The following is a 23,641-nucleotide window of genomic DNA, read 5'->3' as shown; positions in this document are numbered from 1 at the left end:
TGCGGATAGCCCAAAAGATGGAGGACATGGTCTTCCAATATCCACCACGATCATCTGATTCAGCAAAGACGTCGCTCAGAGCAGTGCCCTGAATTCCAGCATGGGTCTGTCCTGTTTCACTTCCATCTCATTTACTGAAACGAATGAAAGCATCAACCAGCACCCATGTCAGAAGCGCCTGTGTATTGCGGCGGACCGCAGATGAATGTCAGTAGAAATCAACGAAAGCCTTCAGTGAGAATCGACAGGCTCTGTGGATCTTACAAAAAGTGCATGAAACGGTGTGCTGTGCGTCCTTTCCGTCCACAACGTGCCAAATGAAGTCAGTTTGCACACACGTGGTGCGGTCGCTTGGAGAGCCGGTTGTTAGCTGTGTAGCAGCACAGCACCGGGTGGGGGGCTCCCGGGAGCGGGGACCGTGAGGTGGGAACTGTGCCGGTCAGTTCTCCTCAGACCCTCGAGCTGCTGCCTTCGTGAGGAGAGCAGAAGGCGGGAAAGTCCAGTTGAGGCTTCCAACCCTCAGGTGTTTTAAAACACGGACAGAACCACGGGGGAGAGTTTGACCGGCAGGTTCCTGGACCATGACCTGGAGGCAGATGTGGGGGTCCAGGGTGGGGCCCGACAGATGCTGAGGAGGGTTCCTGAGGAGAGGCCCTCTGTGGGGGCAGTGCCTGGGTGCCCCTCAGGGTGCCTGACATGGGCAGGTCTGCTGGGCACAGTGGCCCACAGCCCTGCGGTCAACACCACTGTTCTCTCCCCACCCACCCAGGCCTCTGTGTACTGTGTGGCCGCTGTCCTGTGGACCGCAGCCAAGTTCAGTGTCCCCCGCAACCACAAGCTGGCCCTGCCACGCAGGCTCAAGACCCTCCTCCTGGACATGGCCAGGCGCAGCGCCCCGGAGCGGCCGTCCGCGGCCGAGGCCATCAAGGTAACCACACCGCTGTCATAGTCCCAGCCCAGGGTCTAAGGACTGTGGGCAGTGGCCACCCTCAGTGAGCTGGAGGTGGAGGAGCACAGGCTGCCAGTGTGCAGGTGATGAGGCCACCAGCTCTGTTTCCAGGTCCTTGTTTCTAGATGTCAGCCCAGCCATCGCATGGGGAAGGGAGTGGGTTTTGCGTCATGGCCACATCCATGTGGGCGGACAGCATGGGGGTCTCTGCTGCTCCCCACCACGGCCATTCCTCCTGTGGAGCCTGCTCTCTCCAACTTGTCCAAGAAGCCAAGGCAGGGGCAAGGGGTGTCCTGTGGCCACGTACAGACCCCTGCTTTTAGGCCCTGCTGGAGGGGAGCAGAGAGAGGCCTCCACACCCCACCCCCCACCCTGAACCCCCACCTCCTCTGAGGATCCCACCAGCCCTGCCCCTCCCTGCCTGATCTCCCCGCTGGACTCAGGCTTTGGGGCTGGGTTCTAACACACTCCTGCTGGGACCTGCGCCTGCACCCAGCAGGTGGAGCTGAGCCGTGTGTGGGTGATGAGGAGGACCTCCTGGGGAGGAGCCGTGTCTGGAGGAGCGGAGACGGCCATGGAGTTGGGGACCTGGGCCCAGCCGTCTCCGCCTCAACTGCTCTGTGGCCTTGGGCGGGTCACTCAGACCCTCTGGGCCTCTCAGGCCTCCTCTGCCATGGGAGGATGAGATCTAGAAACGGCTGGATGTCCGCTAAGCAGTGAAAGCAGATTTTATTCGGTAACTACCGAGAGCCAAGGAAGCTGAGCTCAGTTCCCACATGCACAAGGCCTGGGCTTATAAAGGGAGAACAGGAGTGGCCAGGGGCAGGGGGTGCGGGGCTCAGGTGAACGTGACCAAGGGCTGCCAGTGTCCAGGCGCCGAGGCCACCAGGTCTGTGGCCAACGTTGGGTTTGGGATTCTGCCTCCCAGAGGGCCTGGCGGACGGTGGCCGACTGTGAGCCCTTTTCAGGAAATGCTCTAAGAAAGGCTTGTCCCGGGCCTGTTGTCAGGTGTCGATGAGAACAAACAGGACCCTCCTGGCAGCCCTGAGCTTTTTCAGATGGGGACCCAGCGACATGGGGACGGTCGCAGCCGTAGCTGAGGCCTGTCGGGACGTGTGAACCGTCTCCTTCCCCCAGGTGTGCGGCAGCTACCTCCTGCAGCGAGGCATGGACAGCCGGAAAATCCTCGCCCACCTCAGGGCTTCCACCTGCCAGGTGGGGCGGGGCTAGAACAGCTGGGCCGCCTCCTCCCCCGCTGCTCTTAGCTTCCTCCCACCCGCATGCGCTTGCCCCTGCCTGGCCGCCTCCGGCAGCCCCACCCCCAGGTCTCTGCTGACCACCGAGCTGGGGGTGGGTGCGTCTGGGGGTGCGGGGGACACTTGGGTCCTATCTCCTGAAGGCCCCACAGTGGCCCCAGGGAACCAGATCAGGATCGGGGCAGGATCCCAAGGATGGCCGCCCAGCACCCACCCCAGGGCCCTGAGTCTCACATGGTGCCGGCGTCTCCCCCTCCCCGGAACCCACGGAAACCTGGTTGGATTGGGAGACAAAGGAGCCCCAAAGGCTCCCTCTCCAGGCAGAGCTCAGGCCTTGCGGCCGCCACACCCAGCTCCTCCCCATCGGGAAGCTCCACCGCACCAGCGGGCGGGTGGGGGGCACCCTGTGGGTGTTGCTGGTGCTGGCGGAGCTCCATGGTCACCTGGCCCAGGGCTGTCGCCTCCTCCCCAGGTGTACCAGGAGGAAGAGACCATCAGCCTCCAAAACGCCTTCTCAGTGGTTGAACTGAAGCCAAGTGTGGCACCAGCCCCAGAGCCCAGCCCAGGTGGGGCCCCGACCAGCCCCTGCTGCCCCACTAGCCCCTGCACCTCACACCACAGCTGCCCCCACCTTTGCATGGACAGACACAGCCGGCACCTCCCGGAAACCCGGGCAGCAATTCTAGAGCTCGGCCAGCGTGGCCAATGCAGCCCAGCCTGCCTGCCCCTGCCAGCCCCTATCTCTCCCAAAACTCCCGGTCCCTCAGGCCCCAGTTTCAGGTTCTCACTCCCATCTCCCAGCAGCTGGCCCTCCCAAGCCCACATCTGGAGACCCTCCCAGAGTCCACACAGAGCCCACCCACCCCTGTACTGAGCCCTCCTCAGCAGGCCCTTCCAAGCCTTCTGGTGGGGCCTGGTCTTTCTGGCCTGTCCCCGCCTCCTGGCCCACCCCCCAGCACCAGCCACACCCACCCTCCCGTTCCGGGGCCAGGCCGGGCACAGAGGAAGCCGCTGGGGACATGCGGGAGGGGACGTGGCAGCCGCACACCGGGTGGGATGAGCCGGTGGTGTGGCACGTGCTGGGGCCACTCCGCCCGCCCGCACCCTCAGCCCCCTGGGTCCCCAGGCTTCCTGCCGGTGAACAGCGACACCAGGCTTGTGGCTGTGCCAGGGCCGGTGCCCAGCCAGCGCCCCTGCTGTGAAGAAGCCACCCAGCTGCCTGCAGCGTTCACCTCCGAGGCCACACACTTCAAGCCCATCGTCCTCGCGCAGAACGCAGTTATGGCCAGGTGAGCTTCGTCCCCACAGCCGTGAGCTGCTGGGTCCCAGGCACGGGCAGCCCCTCCTGAGCTCCGCTCCTCCCCTAGGGACCAGCCTGCCTTGGCCCAGGAGGAGTCCCAGAAGAGGGGCAGCCAGAGGGAGGGAGACGGTGAGAAGCTCTCCTCAGAGGCCCTCGCTGGGTCCCCCAGCCTGAAGACGCCTGACGGGCCGGCGCCTGGTCCGGGGTCCCAGGGAGCAGCCCCAGAGCCTCCTGGGGAGTCGGCGCAGAGTGACCCAGCCCAGGGCTGCCCCTGCCCTCCACCCCGGGCCCCAGCAAACCAGCCAGAGGAGGCCTCATCGGCAGCTCCCAGCTCTCCAGTCCCCGCCCCGCCCATGAAGGCATCTTCGCTGCCTGAAAGGCCAGGGCCATCTGGGCAGGCCCCCCCTGGAGTCACTTCCGGGGGTCTCAGGCCCGACACCCTGGGGCCCACCACAGCCCACCACGGCCCACGCCACCCGCCCAAGCCTCCCCGAAGCAAGGCCACCGAGCGCCCGGGCCAGGACCCAGAGGGCCCCAGGGCCACCCCTGCCGGGGAACGTGATGACCAGAGCCCAGACAGTGTCGCAGAGAGGCCACGGCCCGCAGACCGGAGGCCCTGTCTGCCCGGCGTGGACGCCTCGCCACTCCCAGGGAGGACGGCCTGCCCGTCGCTGCAGGAGGCCACGCGCCTCATCCAGGAGGAATTTGCCTTCGATGGCTACCTGGACAATGGGCTGGAGGCTCTGATCATGGGTACGTGGGGGCTGCAGATGCCCCAGAGGAGGCCTGGGCCCGGGAGAGCCCCACAGGGGACTCAAGGCCGCCCCACGCCCGCCCCCCAGCCCCGCAGCCGAGATCAGCCACGAGGAATCCAGACAAGCAGCCTTGCCACCATCTCACTTGTCTCCATCGTTTTGCAAAACCAGGGGAGTACATCTTCGCCTTGAAAGATCTCACCTTTGCCACTTTCTGCGGCGCCATTTCTGAGAAGTTCTGCGACCTGTACTGGGATGAGAAGTTGCTGCAGAACCTCTTTAGAGTGGTGAACGGGCAGGCGTCACCCTCCCCAAGGTGGGTGCCCAGGTCGGCCCTGCATCCCCGCCCCTCCTGGACACCCACTGTGCTCGGGCTCTGCTGTCCCGACGTGGCCCAGCCTTCCCCTCCCAACCCTCGGCTTCTGTCTGGCTGCCGTCTCCAGGGGGCCACCCTTGGTGGAGCTGGGGGGGCGTCCCAGCAGCCCCTCCTGGGCCTGACGCTGACCCACAGCCCCTCCTGGGCCTGACGCCATCCCACAGCCCCTCCCGGGCCTGGCGCCGACCCACAGCTTTCCCGTCGGGCCTGAGTTTCTTCTGGAGGAAGAAAGGGCTTGCAGGGAATATGAGGCAGGGGCTCTCCGGGAGGCTGCAGGGGGCCTGGGCAGTATTGGCCACAGGGCTCCCTGCTCAGAAGGACCAGTGTGAGGGCCCCAAGGAGGAGAGGAGACCCCCAAACAGGCGGCCCCAGACCCCGCAGGGCCCGGCACCGAGCCGTGTTGGGTGGGGCAGCGGCCACCCCACATTGCCTTGCTCACAGCTCCATGCAGTGCTGGCAGCCCGGGCAGCTCCTGTGCCTGTGTGTGGCGTAAACTCACAGCTGTGAACAAGTGCACCCACCCCAGCCCCAGCCTCCCCGGCCCGCAGCCCTGAGAGACTGCTCCAGAGCCCCCCAGAGACCCCAAGCAGTGAATGATCCAGGGACCCCATTGGCTCCTGCCACCCGCTTAGTGACCGGGAGGGTGAGCTCCTGCTGCCTCCAGTGAGGGCTCCGCATGGCCGTGTGGGCCTGTGGGCCTGGCCCTGTGGAGACTGAAGCCTCCTCCCAGTGGGCAGGGGCGGAGACGTGGGGACGGCCACCTGACCTGCATTCTTGCTGTCAGCACGGTTGAGGACGCTCAGTCACAGCTCGAGAGTAGCCGGAGCCCCCGCTCCCCGTCCAGCAGGAGGCCCTCGCTGCACCCCCTGGGTAAGTGCTGGGCAGGTCCCGCGGCAGGAGCTCTGCAGGCTTCTCTGTGCTCTACAGTTCAGGGGGCACCCCGGGGTCCTGGCGGCCTCGGACTGCGCGGCTCTGGCGGCACTGCCTTTGCCCCAGGGGTGCCCCAGCCAAAGGCCGTCCTCTCCAGGGGGCGAGCAGGAACCCGGGGCCTTGGAGGTGAGGGGTCCTCTGTCACCAGTCACTGGGACAGTGGGAGCCGCCAGGAGCCAGGCGGGATCCCCTCTCCAAGCAGAGGCAGGCCTGTGAACCCGGGGCTTTGGTAACAAGGCAGAAGCAGCTGCCGAAAGACCCTGGGGCTGGGCTACTGGCTCGTTAGCTCCGGGCTCCCAAGGCACATGAATGCCGGGCTGGGGAAGTCCCAGCGTCCGGCCAGCAGGCTCGGTGTTAGGGACAAGGTGGTGGCGGTGGTCACCCTCAGGCTGTCCATGGTCGTGGCCAGGTTTGGTGATGGACCCAGTTCCTATTCCAACAAGTCGGAGACCAGGCAGGCAGACTGGGGCATGAGGCCTGTGCACTCCTGGATGGCAGGAAAGCCAGGGACAGAGCTGGGGACCACTTTTTAAATTCCAGAAGAAAAGAGGAGAGCGTGAGGGGGCAGAGGGACACAGTGCTGATAGTGGAGCCAGCGAGGACAGGGCCCGGCCCCACCCCAGGGCGAGTAAGTTTGGAACCAGTGAGGGCCCAGAGAGGGGCTCCACCTGGGGAGAGGCCTCTCGCTGTAACCCGGCCCGTGCGGCAGTTCAGGGTCCCAGCATCTCCCCGGCACTGGGAGGCGGCAGTGCCTCAGGGGCGCCCGTGGTGGGTGCAAGAGAGAAGGGCGTCGGGCACGCAGGCACCAGCAGCCTCCCAGTAAAGCCTGCCCGGGCTCCGCCCACAGGAGCTGCTATCCACGTAACCCGTGTCTCTTTCAAGGAAAAGAGAAGCCAGCCATGGCCAGGACCAGCAGCAGGACCTCGGTGTCGGATGTGGACTCGGAGGCACTCTCCCGGGGAAACTTTGAGGTGGGGTTTCGGCCTCAGAGGTCCGTAAAAGCCGAGAGAGCGCAGCAGCCTGAGGTTGGCGAGGACGGACGGCCAGCTGGCGGGGCCTCGGACGCGGAGGTGGTGACCCGACTGGCCGGGTCCAAGGGGGGCGGCCCGGCCGTGTCCCCTGGCCCAGCCGGATTCCAGAGCTGCAGCCCCGGCTGGTGCAGTGCCTTCTACGAGGCCGACTGCTTCGGGGCCGACATCCACAACTACGTGAAGGACCTGGGGCGGCAGCAGGTGGACGGGGCCCTGCCCGACGCCCAGAGCCCGGTGAGTCCCAGGCCTCGGCACTGCAGGGTGGTGCAGGGGCCTCCTTCCAGCAGGGCTTCCCGGTCACTGCAGGTGACGGACGGCACCGTGTACCCAGAGCCCCCACCAGGATGACACTGGTCCTGGTGCCCCCACCCCGTGGCCGTCAAGATGGTCAGGGTCCCCTCCTCGGGCTGAGCTCCACGTCGGGGCAGGCTCGTCTGCACGGGTGCTCCTGGTGGCTCCAGGTCTGGGGGCACGGAAGGGTTTTTCTCTCATGGTTGCCGGGGCGACGGGTTCACAGGAGGCCCCTCCATGCTCGTGACCCGGTTCCACCTTCTAGGCAATAACTCAGACTCCGGGCAGGTTCAGGAGAAGCACCCCAGGCGTGTGCTCACACTCACACGCTCACGCTCACACTACAGAGCAGCCAAGGGCCGGGGCAAACCCTGCGGCCACTGCCCAACACACCGCAACGCAGCCAGTGGGTTCCCGGAGGAGGGCTTCAGGGGTTCGTGTGCACAGGACAGCTGGAATCCGTGTCGTTGGGCTTAAGTTTAAAAGAAAGGCAAGGCTGGTGCAGTGGCTCATGCCTGTAATCCCAGCACTTTGGGAGGCTGAGATGGGAGAATTGCTTGAACCCAGGGAGTTGGAGGTTGCACTCCCACCGGGCAACAGAGCGAATCAGGCCACTGCACTCCAGCCTGAGTGATAGAGCAAGACCTCGTCTCAAAAAAATAATAATAATTAAATTAAAAAGTCAATAAAAATTAAAAACGGCTGGGTGCAGTGGCTCACGCCTGTAATCCCAGCACTCTGGGGCGCCGAGGCAGGTGGATCACCTGAGGTCGGGAGTTTGAGACCATCCTGACATGGAGAAACCTCGTCTCTACTGAAAATACAAAATTAGCCAGGCGTGGTGATGGGCGCCTGTAATCCCCGCTACTCAGGAGGCTGAGGCAGGAGAATCAATTGAACGTGGGAGGCAGAGGTTTTGGTGAACTGAGATCGCACCATTGCACCCCAACCTGGGCAACAAGAGAAAAACTCCGTCTCCAGATCACGAGGTCAGGAGATCGAGACCATCCTGGCTAACACAGTGAAACCCCGTCTCTACTAAAAAATACAAAAAAAAGTTAGCCGGGCATGGTGGCAGGCGCCTGTAAGTCCCAGCTAATCGGGAGGCTGAGAAAGGAGAATGGCATGAACCCGGGAGGCGGAGCTTGCAGTGAGCCAAGATCACACCACTGCACTCCAGCCTGGGCGACAGAGCGAGACTCTGCCTCAAAAAAAAAAAAAAAAAAAAGTTAAATTAAAAAGTAAAAAGGCAGACACCTGAAGACACATGGGATGCACGCTGGGGAGGTCATACTGCCACCCCCGCCCCCAACCCAGCCCGCAACATGCACTTGGGTGTCCAGAGGTGGCACCGCCCTGCCTGCTTGGGCAGGAGGGCCTGGTGCTGATTTGGGTGGGGTCTGGTTCCCCTGAGGGCCCAAGCTGGTGGTCACACGGCAGTCCCCACAAGGGCCTGTGAGTGAGGGACGCAGGGGGCAGCCGGCCCCAACTGGGCACTGCCCTGTGAGCCTGGGGACTGCCGAGGGTCCCGCAGAACACACTGCCCAGGCCGGGGCCGGCCTCGCTGGCTGGGTGGGCCTCTGTCTCCATGGGACCCTACCCTGCAGCTGGTCTCCAAGGCCAGGGAGGCCCCAACGGGGTAGGGCCTGGCCCTGGATGTGGCTGACGTGTGTTGGGGCTGCCTGGGGCTTAGGCGCTGTGTTTCGTCTCCAGGAGCTGGAACAGCAGCTCATGATGGAGAAAAGAAACTACCGCAAGACCCTCAAGTTCTACCAGAAACTCTTACAGAAGGAAAAGAGGAACAAAGGTAAAGCCCGGGTGGGCACAGGTCCAAGAACCCGGCCGCAGGCAGCCCGGCCCCCGCCCACTCTGTTGTGCCCACAGGGTCCGACGTCAAGACCATGCTGTCCAAGCTGAAAGGGCAGCTGGAAGAAATGAAATCCAGGGTGCAGTTCCTCAGCTTGGTCAAGAAGTATCTGCAGGCAAGTGGGCTCCGGGCCCCGCTCTGCTCCGGGCGGCAGCAGCTTCAGACGGGCCTCCCGCTGTCGGACGCGGCAAATCTGTCCGTGTGAAATCATAAAAGGGGCCCCGATTTGAGGGTCCAACGGAAGGAAGCCCTGGGGCGAGGGGCGGAGCGACCGAGTGCCTGTGTCCCGCCCGGCAGGTCCTATACGCGGAGCGCTGGGGCCTGGAGCCCTGCGCCCTCCCGGTGATCGTGAACATCGCGGCGGCGCCCTGCGACACGCTGGACTTCAGCCCCCTGGACGAGTCCTCCTCACTCATCTTCTACAACGTCAACAAGCACCCGGGCGGCCGGCAGAAGGCCCGAATCCTGCAGGCCGGGACGCCGCTGGGGCTCATGGCCTATCTGTACTCCAGGTGGGTCGGGAGAAAAGCTCACCCCGAAAGGGAGACGTAGCCCTGGGTGCTGAAGAGAGGTGGGGAGTGTGCCCTTGCCCCTCAGCTAGGCTGTTCGCGCTTTTTAGTTTAGAAAAATGTTTAATCGGGGTTTAGGGTTTAGGCCAACGTGCACTAGATGCCGCCGGCAGCTTTGCAGAGCCCCAGGCCAGAGTGGCCTCCGCCGCCTGTGGACCTGGGCACCGCGCCTGGTGGTCCCTGGAGGTGCTGGGGAACCCGCCCTACATAATTAACTCACGGAACGGCTTCCAAAAATCACACACACGGGCAGCTCAGCGATGTGGCCTGGACTCTATCCAACTCACCGGGTCAGAACACCCGGGTCATGAGCTCCAGGGACGGGCGAGGCTGGGTGATTCTGCAGCCCCCGCTCCGTGTGCACACTGGCTGCAGGGACGGTATGGGGTATAGTGTGTGTGCACGTGTATGATCTGTGGTGTGGGGTAGTGTGGTGTGTGTGTGGTGTGGGGTATAGTGTGGTGTGTGTGTGGGGTGTGTGGTGTGTGTGGTGTGGGGTATAGTGTGGTGTGTTGTGTGGTGTGCGGTGTGGGGTATAGTGTGGTGTGTGTGGTGTGTGGTGTGCGGTGTGGGGTATAGTATGGTGTGTGTGTGTGGTGTGTGGTGTGGGGTATAGTGTGGTGTGTGTGTGGTGTGTGGTGTGGGGTATAGTGTGGTGTGTGTGTGGTGTGGGGTATAGTGTGGTGTGTGTGCACGTATGTGCGCTGTGGGGTGTAGTGTGGTGTGTGGTGTGGGGTGTAGTGTGGTGTGTGTGTGGTGTGTGATGTGGGGTGTAGTGTGGCGTGTGTGCACGTATGTGTGGTGTGGGGTGTAGTGTGGTGTGTGTGCATGGGTGTGGTGTGTGTGGTTGTGGAGTTCTGTGTGGCTTGTGTGCACGTGTGGTGTGCGTGTCTGGTTGTGGAGTTTGTGGCTTGCACGGTGTAAGTGTGAGCACTGTGCTTCCATGAAAGGAGCGTCTCCTGACCGTGCATGTGGTCACGAGGGGCTTCTCTACTCTGTGGACCTGGTGGGCATCACCTTTGCAGGGCAGCCTGGGGCTGGAGCTGTGTAGGGCCTGGCGTGAGCTGTGGCCACCTGTGTCCTTGGCCCCCAGGTGAGCAGGTGACCAGGCCCCTTGTTCCAGGGCCATGCCGTCTCCTGCCTGAGACTCCTCCAGTGTGGGAGGCGGCCTTGCTGGACCTCGGCTTCCTGACCGTGGCCGTTGGGCTCCCAGGACAGTCCCAGACCCACATGCAGGGCCCTGGCCAGTGTCTCCTGAGGGTGGCCCCGTTTCACCCAGTGAAGAGCCAGAACCTCTGAGCATGCAGCGTTGCGCCCAGTCCCGAGGCACCGGCTCCCTCAGCTTCCAGAGCTAACGGGTCCTGCAAGTGGAGACACCAAAGTCCCGCACAGGCCGCGTTCAGAAAGGCCCTGGTGTTGAGCCGGGCGCGGTGGCTCACACCTGTCACCCCAGCACTTTGGGAGGCCGAGGCAGGTGGATCACCTGAGGTCAGGAGTTTGAGACCAACCTGGGAAACATGGTGAAACCCCGTCTCTACTGAAATACAAAAATTGGCCGGGCGTGGTGGCGGGTGCCTGTAGTCCCAGCTACTTGGGAGGCTGAGGCAAGAATTGCTTGAACCCAGGAGGAGGAGGCTGTCGTGAGCCGAGATCGCGCCACTGCACTCCAGCCTGGGTGACGAGCAAAAGTCTGCCCAAAAAAAAAAGGCCCTGGTGCTGGAAGTAGTTGGGAATTGTTATCCATGTCCCCCCTTTAATTTCTCCGGGGATTCTCCTGACAGCGATACACAAAGAGAACGCACACACACACATGCCATCACACCCCCAGAACACTAGCTGAGCCCTGGGGTGAGGCCACCCGGCTGCCTCACTGCCACCCCGTCCTGTCCCACAGCGACGCCTTCCTGGAGGGCTACGTGCAGCAGTTCCTCTACACCTTCCGCTACTTCTGCACACCCCAGGACTTCCTGCACTTCCTCCTCGACCGCATCAACAGCACGCTGACCAGGTACCGCGCTCCTGGGGCAGGGTGGGCGCCCATGGGCCTGGTTTAGCCCCCATGAAGAATGAGGTGGCCCCTGCCGACCCAAAGGGGTGAGGGGCCAGGGAAGCCTGGCTGGAGGTCTGGCTGGAGGTGGGGACACACACGGATGCTGAGAAAGCAGCTGGGGCAGGAGGGCGGTGGTTGGGCACCTGGGAGCTCTGGGAGGGGACCTGGGGGAGTCGGGGTCTCTTCCTGCTGGCCCGGGAGGAAAGCGGAGGGCAGGTGGGCAGGCAGTGAGAGCCAGAAGGTCAGCTGGGGGGAAGGGGGAGCACCAAGCAGAGGGTCCTGCCGGCCCCCAGCCTCCCTCTGGACCCATGGCCAGCAGCTGGGGTCAGGAGAGGGGTGGTGGGCCAAGGGGGGAGGGGCTCTGCCTCTCTCTGGGCTGACCTGATGCCCCCTCAGGACATGCCATGCACCCCCTTGCCCCCATATGCCCAGGCTGGGCACCTTAGGCCATCAGCCAGCCAGCTCCTGCCTCGGGGGAGGGACCCACAGAAGACACCCAGCCCCCTAAGCCCCCTGCACTCATGGAGCCTGGTCCCACACTGCCTCTCCGGGAGAACCTCACGCAGCCCCTGGGCCTCTGCCCCCGACTCCCACATCCTGGCAGCTCAGCAGCTCCCCCGCGTCTCCAGGGCCCACCAGGACCCCACCTCGACCTTCACCAAGATCTACAGGCGGAGCCTCTGCGTCCTGCAGGCCTGGGTGGAGGACTGCTACACCGTGGACTTCACTCGGAACAGCGGGCTGCTGGGGAAGCTGGAGGACTTCATCTCCTCCAAGGTGACCGTGGCGCCCAGCTGGGCAGGTGCACCCTGGGCTCCCACCGCGGAGGTGCCGCCCTCCTCCAGAAGGTGGCAGTGACCCCCCCACCACCGTGCTTCTGCCTAGATCCTACCCCTGGACGGCTCTGCCAAGCACCTGCTGGGCCTCCTGGAGGTGGGCATGGACCGGCGGGCCGAGGGCAGCCCTCGCAGCACCGACCTAGAGAACCCCAGGGAGGCCGAGGAGGATGCCAGACCCTTCAACGCCCTCTGTAAGAGGCTCTCAGAGGACGGCATCTCCAGGAAGGTGGGGTCCTTTCTCAGGGGAGGGCCTCCGTGGACAGGCGGATGTGGCTCCCTGAGCTCAACCTCAAGGGCACAGCTGGTGCATGCACACACACACACACACACGTGCACATGGGCACACCTATATACATGCATACATATAGATGTGTGCACATATACCTGTGTGCACATACATACCTGTGCACATCTCACACCCACATGGGCATACCTGCGTGCACTCACACAATACACACACACACGCACCTTCACACATCCACATGCACACACATGCACTCACACAGTCCACACATACACACACACACGTGCACATGGGCACACCCATATACATGCATACATATAGATGTGTGCACATATACCTGTGTGCACATACATACCTGTACACATCTCACACCCACACGGGCACACCTGCGTGCACTCACACAATACACACACACACGCACCTTCACACATCCACATGCACACACATGCACTCACACAGTCCACACATACACACACGTGCACATGGGCACACCCATATACATGCATACATATAGACATGTGCACATACACCTGTGTGCACATACCTGTGCACATCACACACATCCACACGGGCACACCTGCGTGCACTCACACAATCCACACACACCATCACACATCCACATGCACACACATGCACTCACACAATCCACACACACACACCATCACACATCCACACATCCACACATGCAGCCTCATATCCACACATGCACATTCACATATGCCCTCCATGTTCCCGGTCGCAGGCAGCCCTGCTGGGCTGGCACCTCCTGCCCTGTCCCAGGTGCTCAGGTGAGGAGGGTCCTGCTGTGACTCACTGACCCCAACCTTCTGACCCTCAGGCCAGAGACTAAGGTGGAAGAAGCCATTGCGGGGAGATAAATGCCCTTTCCATTAACCCTCAGCATCCTGCCCCTGGGGGACCTGCCAAAGTGACCAGGACAGGCATCCTTGTGCCAGCACAGCTATGGGTGGGCAGGCTGCTGTCTGTCTCTGGCTGGGCCAGTCTGAGGAGTCCTGGACTTGGACCTGACCTGGTCCTCACCCTGCCCTGCCTCCCTGGACCCCTGACCTGGAGGGGACACGGAGCTTGGGCCCCTCAGTGCCTGGCCTGCCCTGCAGAGCTTCCCCTGGAGGCTGCCCCGAGGCAACGGGCTGGTGCTGCCGCCGCACAAGGAGCGTCCCTACACCATCGCCGCGGCCCTGCCCAAGCCCTGCTTCCTCGAGGACTTCTACGGCCCCTGCGCCAAGACCAGCGAGAAGGGGCCCTACTTCCTGACCGAGTACAGCACTCATCAGCTCTTCAGCCAGCTCACGCTGCTACAGCAGGTGAGGAGGACGAGGATCCGTGCCCCGGCCACCTGCGAGTAGGGGCCCCAGAGACACTCGGCGCCCACAGGGCCCTCAGCAGCTGCTTCCCAGAGGAACAGACGGGCAGAGAAGGGGCAGCTGCCGAGTGCACAGGTTGGGGGTGGTGGCCAGGTGCACAGGTTCAGGCAGCTGTGAGTCCTCTCCAGACCACTGCCCGCTGGGGCTTGTCCTGCCTCTGCCCAGCACTCTGGCCTCACAGGCACTAGAGGACGCCCTGAGGGCCATGTGGGGTGCTGAGTCTCTCCCCTCAGTCCCTCTGCCAGAGCTGGACCAACCCAGTTCCTTGTGCCCCACCCAGCTGCCAGGGCCCTGCCCAGCATCTCTGCCGCCGCCACAGCCAGTCCTCAGGTGGCCTCTTCCCAGGTCCCTGCCATCCCGGGACCCCACATCACGTAGCAGTGATGCCAACCTAGTGATCCACCTGCTGTCATGAGGGCTGCCCTGGACGCCATGAGCCCCTGGGGGCCAAGCACGTGGGGAGCCCTGTGGTGGACCCCGTGGACTGTTGGGTGGGCATTGAACCTGGGATTGCAGAGATGGCCCCCAGAAAACCCCCACCCTCCCTGGCTCCCTGGGACCCTGCCTTGGCCACAAGGCCCTAAGGGATGGAAGCCTGAACCTCGTTTCCACGGTCTGGGCAGGAGTTGTTTCAAAAGTGCCACCCGGTCCACTTCCTGAACTCACGGGCCCTGGGCGTCATGGACAAGAGCACCGCCATCCCCAAGTGAGCGTCCGGGGCCCTCGGCTGGGAGCGGCGGTGGAGGGTCTCAGGGGCTCCCTGTAAGAGTGTCATGGGCGCTCCTGACCAGCAGGAGATGGCTGTCGTCTCCGGAGATGCGAGAGAGCGGTGTCTGCCCGTCGGAGCAGCCTCGTGGCCCGACCCCAGCCCACCCCGCACCAGCACCCGGGGCCGGGCAGGGCCCCCTGCACATCTCCTGGGGTGACGGGGGCCACATTTCTCTTCCAGAGCCAGCTCTTCTGAGTCTCTTTCGGCCAAAACCTGCAGCTTATTTCTGCCCAATTACGTTCAGGACAAGTATCTGTTACAGCTTCTAAGAAACGCGGATGACGTCAGCACCTGGGTGGCTGCAGAGATTGTGACCAGCCACACCTCCAAGGTGGGCACCCTATAGTTCCGAGGCCAACACGGGCGTGGTGCCCACCTGCCCGGGGGTGGCAGTGCCTCCTGTAAGGCCATGGCCTGAACCCTTTCCCGATGCAGTGAACCCAACTCCATGTCCCTCGGAGCCACACCGGACCCAAGGCTGAGGGGAGCAGGGCACAGGGGGCAGGGGGTCAGCTGCACTCCCAGCTCTCCCCCAGCAATGCCTCCCACGTCCAGAGTCACATCCACAGCCACATCTCCACGTGCCCAGCCACGTCCACAGCCACATCTCCACATGCCCGGCCATGCCCACAGCCACATCTCCACGTGCCCAGCCACGTCCACAGCCACATCTCCATGTGCCTGGCCACGCCCACAGCCACATCTCCACGTGCCCAGCCACGTCTCCAGCCATGTCCCCATCTGCAGCCACAGATGGCTCCCCTCAGTGGTGGGTGATCCTCCGCTGTGGGCCACCTGGAGACCCAGGGCAAGCTGCACCCACCACTCCTACCACCCCTACCTGTGCTCACCACACAGGTCCCTCGTGCACCACCCCCAGCACTGGGCTCCGCCACAGCACCCCATGCCCACCCCAGGGCCCCACCCCTCTGTGCCTGAGCCTGGCCCCTGGGCTGGTGTTTGTGACACCACCCTGGGCTCCTCCCGGCCGAAAGGTCATTGTGGATTCTCAGTCTGTGGAACAAATCAGCTCCGTGGCCTGAACAAGGTCAAGGTCAAGCTCTAGCGCCAGGGCCCAGTCTCGGCCTCTTCTAGGTCCTGTGGGCCTTGGGCTGGACTGAGGGCTCCTCACCTGACCTGCCCCACTTGCTGTCAGGCAGGGCCCTGTGCGGCCCCGAGAGTCACCTGCCTTGACCAGCTTATCCCTCACGGGGCCCACCTGCCCAGGAGGCATCAGGGTCCACAGGTTCTCAGGAGGTCAGAGTCCCCCAGCCCCAGGGGTCTGCACCTTCACCCAGCGGATGCCTTCACCCAGCGGACAGACACCCTATGACAGAGGCCTCTGATCTCCTCACACCTGAGCTCAGCTGGGGCTTGGCTGTCGTGGGCTGGGGAAGACTCAGGATGACAGGACCCCTCCCCCACAGCAGGGACGAGGCAGCCTCGGCCCATGGGTGGACACCCACCCCCTCCTAGGTCGGAGCTCTCTGAAAGCAAACTTGGGCCCAAGGAACAGGACTCCCGGCCATGAACCCCATCACTGCTGTCCCTGCTGCCGTCCCAGAGTGGGCCGAAGGCTCTGGGGGAACCAGGAGCTGCTCACAGTCCACCAAGGTGCAGTACCTCCCTGCCAGGCGGCAAAGCCACCTCCACGGTAGACAGAGCTTCCCTTCCTGTTATTCCTTCACGCCCCCCCAACGCCGCAGGCAACTCCGGGGCCTGTAAAGGAAGGCAGAGGCACCACCTTCTCTCCTCCCTTGGGGAGAATTTTCCAGCTTTGGGGACTTATTGCCAGGGCACACCAGCGCGGGACATGGGAACAGAGAGCCTGGCTGCCCGTTTGCGCTTATCCACGGTTTTCCCAGTACCATGAGGGACATCAAAATGTGATTTCCCTAAACCAGAGCCTTCACACACGGCCCGCGTAGCTGGGCTTCGTGAGGATGAGCACAAGGACAGCTGGCTGACACCTGGCCAACCCGCAGCGTCCTGGATGCTCCCTCATCCCGAGCTGCCCCAGCGGGTGGAGGACCACCCCTCCCAACCTGAGACCACCTCGAGCCTGCGGGGGCCCTGCCTGAGGGTCTCCAGGATGGCCGCTCGCCTGGTCACGTGCCCGTGTCCAGGTCTGCGGGGTGGGCAGGAGCTGTGCAGGCTCACACCCAGGGCTGCCGGCCCCCAGCGTGGCCGGGACAGAGCTCGGCACTCCTGCCGCATCCCCGTTAGCAAAAGGGAGCCGCGGATCACTCAGGACGGGCCCCTCAGCTCCACGTGGGAGGGGACAGACCTCGCCGGAGACCCACTCGTGTGAGACCACACTCATCGATCTAACGAGTGTTAGATACACGATGTCTTGACGTATTGTGTATCAATGGCTGGGCTGTCAGAACGTTCCAGGACACTGAGCTTCACATTTGTAAATTCAGGACCCCAGAAAATTGTTAAAATTCAGAATCTGAGCAGAGGGCAGCAGAGGTCAATCACAGCACTCGGGGATTCTACGAGGCCTGGAGGGAGGTGAGGTGGAGACAAGGGCAAGAAAAAATGGAGTAAAATTTCTCACCTTAGGAAAACGGGGGATCAGTGTTTCCGTTCAGACAGTGTCTCGGTGGCTCCGTTTAGACGACGTCCGGAGGGAGGCAAGGTGGAGACGGAAGCTCAGGAAAAAACAGCGTAAAATTTCTCACCTTAAGAAAATGCAGGCCAGCCGCGGCGGCTGATGCCTGTAACCCCAGCCCTTTGGGAGGCTGAGGAGGGCAGATCTCTCGAGCCCAGGAGTTGAGACCAGCCTGGACAACACAGCGAAACCCCATCTCCACTGAAAATATAAAAAAGTATCCAGGCTGGTGGCACACACCTAGAATCCCAGCTCCTCGGGAGGCTGAGGTGGGAGGATCACCGGAGCCCCGGAGGTGGAGGGTGCAGTGGGCTGAGGTCACACCATGGCAGCCTAGGCGACGGTGCGAGACCCTCTCTCAAAAAAATAAAAACTAAGATTGGAGAGTTTGAAAGCAAAACAGGGCTTTGGTTTCTTCAGATTTGTTTAAAAGTATGCAACACCATAGCCAAGAGGTGGCGGCACCCCCACGTCCATGGAGGGAAGAACCGATAAAGAAAATGTGGCCTCTTCGTATCTTGAGAGTTTACTCGGCCTTAACAGGAAGGAAATTCTGACACCTGCGTCAGGGAGAGGAACCTCGAGGGACTCGGGCTCAGGGAAATGAGCCAGTCATGAAGCCCGGACACCGTTACGGCTCCACGTACACGAGGCGCCTGGAGGTGCCGGATTCCCAGAGACGAAGCAGCAGGGCAGGCGCCGGGGGTGGGCAGTGGGTGCAGGGAGCTCGTGCTGAACGGGGACCGAGTTTCTGTTTGGGAAGACGGAGCGTCACAGAGATCTGTCGCTCGATGTGGACGTAGTTCACGCGGCTGACCTGCGCACTTAGAAAAGGCTACAAGGGAAAATCCTCTACGTGCTGCTTACAATTAAAAATCAAAAGGTTAAGACAAAAATGAAAAAGGGTGGTGAAACAGTTTTACCTCAAAATTACACACTTTGCATCTGCTTAAACCGATGAAGAGACAGACTGAGACGTCAGCGTAGAAAGTGTATCCGGTAAACACTTCTCAAGCCCCTCTCAAGGCACTCGGGCAGGAGAGCTGGGGCCGCCGTCGGGGCGAACGCAGGATCATCTCAGGCGTCTTCAGCTGCACAGGGTCCCTGCAGACAAGAGTCGAGCCCAAGGGCAGGCACAGTGGCTCACGCCTGTAACCCCAGCACTCTGGGAGGCTGAAGTGGGTGGATGACAAGGTCAGGAGTTCAAGACCAGCCTGGCCAACATGGTGAAACCCCATCTCTAATAAAAATACAAAAATGATCACGCCTGTAATCTCAGCACTTTGGGAGGCTAAAGCAGGAAGATCACAAGGTCAGGAGTTCCACACCAGCCTGACCAACACGGGGAAACCCTGTCTCTATTAAATATACAAAAATTAGCCAGGCGTGGTGGCGGGCGCCTGTAGTCCCAGCTACTTGGGAGGCTGAGGCAGGAGAATCGCTTGAACCCAGGAGGCGGAGGCTGCACTGAGCCGAGATCGCACCACTGCACTCCAGCCTGGCGACAGAGCGAGACTCCGTCTCAAAGAAAAAAGGAGTCGAGCCAGGGGACGGCATCCAGCTGGACTCTGCAGCCTTGGTTTCCACTAAAGGATGGCCCAGGCCAAGGTGATTCCTCAGGGACAGGCAGCTCCAACAGGAGGGGTCAGCTGAGTTCTCCAGAATCTTCTTGAAGCCCTAGAAGTAGATCCGAGAACGCAGCCTCTTGGGACAGCTCAGAATACAAATCCTGCTGGGTGGGGCATTCACCACCCATGATTGTTCCCACCAAAGCCAGCCGGGTCGTCACCGCGAGGACCGAAGCCGGCCGGGTCGTCACCGCCAGGACCGAAGCCGGCCGGGTCGTCACCGCCAGGACCGAAGCCGGCCGGGTCGTCACCGCCAGGACCGAAGCCGGCCGGGTCGTCACCGCCAACTGGAGCCCCGGAGGAGGAGGGCACTCAGGCACCCCCCAGGGACTGCACCCAAACACTCCTGCCACGGGCTCAGCGTGGAGGGTTGCAGGGGGTGGGCAAGGAGCTGCCTATGGCTCCCCATCTGCCTGTGGACATGACAGTGGCCTCTGCCTGGGTGGGGACGCCTTTTCCAGTCCTGAAGCTGCCTGGGGAGGTGCGTCCTGGCACAATCTTGCTTTTGAGAAGGGAGGGTGGACTTCTTTTCAAATCTTTCCATGTATCAGGCGTTGCTTTTATTTTGTTTTGTTTCAAGTCATGCCCACCCCATCCTGCCAGCCCAGCCCCTCTACGGCCACAGCCGCTGCTCACCTGCGTCCACACAGCCGCTTCCTTTCCACACATGTGATGCAGCACACGCTCTTGTGTCTTGGCGCTGGGTGATTTTAACAGGTTCTCAAATATTCCCTTTGTTCATCTTGAACCAGAAGATGTTGAATGTGCCATTTTCTCATTGCAGCTGCAGGTGAACTTGCTGTCCAAATTTTTGCTGATTGCAAAATCTTGCTATGAGCAGAGAAACTTCGCGACAGCCATGCAGATCCTGAGCGGGCTGGAGCACCTGGCCGTGAGGCAGTCCCCGGTGCGTCCCCCTCGGGCCCCGAGGCGGGGGTGGGCACCCGCGCGGCCGCAGGAGTCTCACCTGTGCTTCCATTTCAGGCCTGGAGAATTCTGCCTGCAAAGATAGCAGAGGTCATGGAGGAGCTGAAAGCCGTGGAGGTACCAGCACTTTACATGGCCTGCGGCTTTCGTGCACCGAGGCCCCCTCCTAAACAACCTGCTCTGCAGAGTCTGCCGCGCCCAGACGCAGGCACCACTGAGTGTGTGCAGATGGCCCAGCCAGGGTGGCCTCAGTGAGGCCCAGGAGTCATCTCCCGGCGGGGCCTCTGCTGCCGCCTGTGCAAAGGTGTCCCCCCTGCTCAGTCACGGGGCCCTGCTGGCCTGAGTTCCTCTCACAGAGCACAGGTGCCCAGAGGACAGCACTGAGGTCTGTGGCTGGGGCCTGAGCTTGACCAAGCTGGATCTCCCCCAGGACGGCAGGGGTGGCCTCGTGAGATAATGAACAAGGAAGCACCGCGGAAGTGAGGGGGCATCCCCCAAAATGACACGGACGAGCCCCACAGCAGCCAGAGCCTGTCCCGTCCTGGGTCTCAGAGCTCGGCCTCAGGCCCCAGCCACAGCTGTCCGCGGGTGGGAGGGCTCCTGCCGGTCCTTGCTGGACACACAGAGCAGGGCCTGCACTGGCCAGGGTCTCATTTAGGGAAGCTGGGTAGCTGGGTCACCTGGCACTTTCCTGGAGTCCAGCAGAGAGCAAAGACAGGGACTCACCATTTCAGTAGCAAAGACAGGGACTCACCATTTCAGTGGCAGGAGGCGCAAAGCCTCCCAGCGGCCGTCAGGGCCATGCAAGCTTAAGACCCTGCAGGTGTGAGCCAAGTCCAACCATCCAGGCACATTCGGGACTGGAAGCTAATTCAGAGAGCCGGGCAGACCCCGAGCGTGGAGAACGCAGGACCAGCTGGGACTGGTTGGGCTGCACTGGCCCCAGCGAGGCTCCTGCTCTGACCACGCCCTGTCTCTCCCCGGCCCACGCCCCGGCTGGACCACCAGGTCTTCCTGAAGAGCGACAGCCTGTGTCTGATGGAAGGGCGGCGCTTCCGGGCACAGCCCACCCTGCCCTCGGCCCACCTCCTGGCCATGCACATCCAGCAGCTGGAGACAGGTGGCTTCACCATGACCAACGGGGCCCACAGGTGGAGCAAGCTCAGGTGAGGAGCAGGTGGGCACACGCCCAGGTGAGGAGGGGCTCAGGTGGGCACACGCCCAGGTGAGGAGCAGGTGGGCACACGCCCAGGTGAGGAGGGGCTCAGGTGGGCACACGCTCAGGTGGGGCAGGCTCAGGTGGCAACTCTCTTCCTATCCCTGTTTTTCAGAAGCCTGGGTACCTTGCCCCTCACTTGGCACTCACAGCCTCAGACCTCCCTCTACCCAGGATAACCTCCAGCCACCTCCTTCTCTGCAAATTTGGAGGTTTCCTGCACTCTTGCCGTCCATGGCCCCAAAACACTCCCCGTGGTCTCTTGGGACCCCTGCGTTGCGACCCAGGCACACTTCCCACCCCACCCTGAGAGTCTCTGCAGCAGAGGCTGCCCGGCAGCAACCTGCCCTGACCCTGGGTGCCACAGTGTCCCTGCCCCCCCCAGACCCCTCTCCCTAAAGATGTGCATGTGGGACCCAGGATCCCTCCTCAGCCTGTGGTCCTGCCGTCCACCTGCCCAGCACCTGGGACCAACCACCTGGGAGGCGCAGACTGGGGCTGGCTGTAAAACCCACCACCACGACCCACAGGGCTCACGCCCCAGGCCACGCAGGCTCTTCCACGTGGTAACGGACATGGGCCAGCCTCTCCTCGGAGGCCCAGGCCTGTGTCCAGTGGCCTTCAGGTGCCCACAGCCCCAAGCCTCACCCTCTCCCTCAAGACACAATCTCCCACCGTCCCGTCCCTTCTCGTCGCCCACCGCTGTCCACACACGGTCAGGTGGAGGCTGCTCAGGCCACGGCAGCTCCACCCTCCTCCACGGTAGACGGCCCCACTTGGGGAGCAATGCCCAGTGCACCAGGTGCCCGTGGATCCCCAACCTGACAAGTGAAGGTCCCCTTCTTAGACAGACACCAATCAAAAAACAACATTTACAGTATGCCGTAAGTGTATGCTCATTGTAAGAGATCAGAAAACCCAAGTCAGCAAAAGAGAAGTTAAAGACTTAAGGTAGGCTGGGCCGGGTGGCTCACGCCTATAACCCTAGGTAGGCCAGGCCGGGCCGGGCGCAGCGGCTCACCCCTGTACCCGGGCACAGTGGCTCACACCTGTAACCGTATGTAGGCCGGGCATGGTGGCTCACGCCTGTAACCCTAGGTAGGCCGGGCGTGGTGGCTCACGCCTATAACCCTAACACTTTGGGAGACCGAGGACAGATCACCTGAGGTCAGGAGTTCAAGACCAGCCTGGCCAACATGGTGAAACCCTGTGTCTACTAAAAATACAAAAAATTAGCCAGGTGTGGTAGCTGGCATCTGTAATCCCAGCTACTCAAGAGGCTGAGGCAGGAGAATCACTTGAACCCGAGAGGCAGAGGCTGCAGTGAGCTGAGATCATGCCACTGCACTCCAGCCTGGGTGACAAGAGTGAAACAGCGTCTTAAAAAAAAAAAAAAAAAAAAGCCGGCGCGGTGGCTCATGCCTGTAATCCCAGCACTTTGGGAGGCTGAGGCGGGCAGTCAGGAGATCGAGACCATCCTGGCCAACATGGTGAAACCCCATCTCTACTAAAAATAAAAAAAATTAGCCAGGCGTGGTGGCGGCGCCTGTGGTCCCAGCTACTCGGGAGGCTGAGGCAGGAGAATGGCGGGAACCCGGGGGGCGGAGCTTGCAGTGAGCCAAGATCGCGCCACTGCACTCCAGCCTGGGTGACAGAGCGAGACTCCGTCTCAAAATAAAAAACAAAACATAAGGTGATGCACAATCAGGAAAGAAAACAAGCCAAAACTGGCACTTGCCCTTCATGGCATCCACGTGCCTGTGTGAGCGCCTCCAGATCTGCCCGTCCCCGCATCCACGTGCCTCTGAGAGCCCAACCAGGCATGCTCTTCCCGGCGTCCGTGTGCATGTGTGTGCGTGTGTGCATGTGTGCGTGCGTGTGCGCGTGTGCAGGTGTGTGTGTGCCTGTGTGTGCGTGTGCGCGTGCGCGCGTGTGCAGGTGTGTGTGTGCCTGTGTGTGCGTGTGTGCGCACGTGTGCATGTGTGTGTGCGCGCGTGTGTGTGTGCGCACGTGTGTGCATGTGTGCGCGTGCACGTGCACATCCAGGCTTGCCCTTTTCTTTGACGTAATGCACGTCCCTTTGTCATTCACACTGGGTGTGCAGTGTTTCCGTCCAAAATCAGGACAGGGCGTCCGTCTGTGGCACCAGCGTTCCCAGGCCCGGGTGAGGGCTCCTGTTCCTGACTGGCCAGTTGACTCCGTTATATCCCATGGTGAGCTGGTCACTGTCAACAACCAGCTCTCCCAGGAACACGGCCCTGGCCCGGGCCGCGGTGATTCCCAGATGTGAACGCTCCGCACGGCGGCAGAGTTCCTTGCCTGCCTCGTCCTCTCAGCTGCAGCCCCTGCAGCCGACTGGGCTTGACTCCTGTTGGGACGCTTGGCACAGACAAGCCTGACCCTGCAGGGTTTCCGTAAGCGTGTGTGGACTGAAGCGTGGGCGGATGGACAATCAGACACACGGAAAGGTCTGAGCAGTGACATGAGGTTCGGCCGCGCCAATAAATACAGAAAACACCCTTCAGTGTTTACACGGTGAAAAGGTTTAGTTCAAATGACGCCTAAGAACGCGGGGGGACGCCCTCTGCCTGGAAGCTGCGCCCCTCCCTGTGCAAACTAACGTCTCTTCTTTCCCCAACGGA

At 62.1% G+C, this 23,641-nt stretch overlaps 1 protein-coding gene across 4 annotated transcripts in view; it reads left to right on the top strand.

The window, feature by feature from the left end:
* LOC105471126 (kinase non-catalytic C-lobe domain containing 1) overlaps positions 1–23,641 on the top strand; it is a 66,225-nt gene that overhangs the window by 36,790 nt on the left and 5,794 nt on the right. For 3 of the 4 annotated variants that reach the window (XM_011723501.3, XM_011723496.3, XM_011723503.3), the window contains 20 exons: positions 770–928; positions 2,087–2,164; positions 2,678–2,771; positions 3,332–3,494; positions 3,573–4,258; positions 4,432–4,576; positions 5,367–5,506; positions 6,449–6,831; positions 8,602–8,695; positions 8,773–8,870; positions 9,053–9,267; positions 11,219–11,332; positions 12,004–12,151; positions 12,260–12,439; positions 13,576–13,782; positions 14,466–14,548; positions 14,792–14,942; positions 19,641–19,763; positions 19,841–19,900; positions 20,792–20,949. In XM_011723501.3, the coding sequence (XP_011721803.2) occupies positions 770–928; positions 2,087–2,164; positions 2,678–2,771; positions 3,332–3,494; positions 3,573–4,258; positions 4,432–4,576; positions 5,367–5,506; positions 6,449–6,831; positions 8,602–8,695; positions 8,773–8,870; positions 9,053–9,267; positions 11,219–11,332; positions 12,004–12,151; positions 12,260–12,439; positions 13,576–13,782; positions 14,466–14,548; positions 14,792–14,942; positions 19,641–19,763; positions 19,841–19,900; positions 20,792–20,949 (3,479 nt within the window). The remainder of the gene's footprint in view (positions 1–769; positions 929–2,086; positions 2,165–2,677; positions 2,772–3,331; positions 3,495–3,572; positions 4,259–4,431; positions 4,577–5,366; positions 5,507–6,448; positions 6,832–8,601; positions 8,696–8,772; positions 8,871–9,052; positions 9,268–11,218; positions 11,333–12,003; positions 12,152–12,259; positions 12,440–13,575; positions 13,783–14,465; positions 14,549–14,791; positions 14,943–19,640; positions 19,764–19,840; positions 19,901–20,791; positions 20,950–23,641) is intronic. The other variant, XM_011723499.3, reaches the window with a different exon arrangement.

This window comes from Macaca nemestrina, chromosome 9 (assembly GCF_043159975.1).
Source record: "Macaca nemestrina isolate mMacNem1 chromosome 9, mMacNem.hap1, whole genome shotgun sequence".
NCBI classification, from domain to species: Eukaryota; Metazoa; Chordata; class Mammalia; order Primates; family Cercopithecidae; genus Macaca; species Macaca nemestrina.
This window is presented reverse-complemented; position numbering and strand designations above follow the sequence as displayed.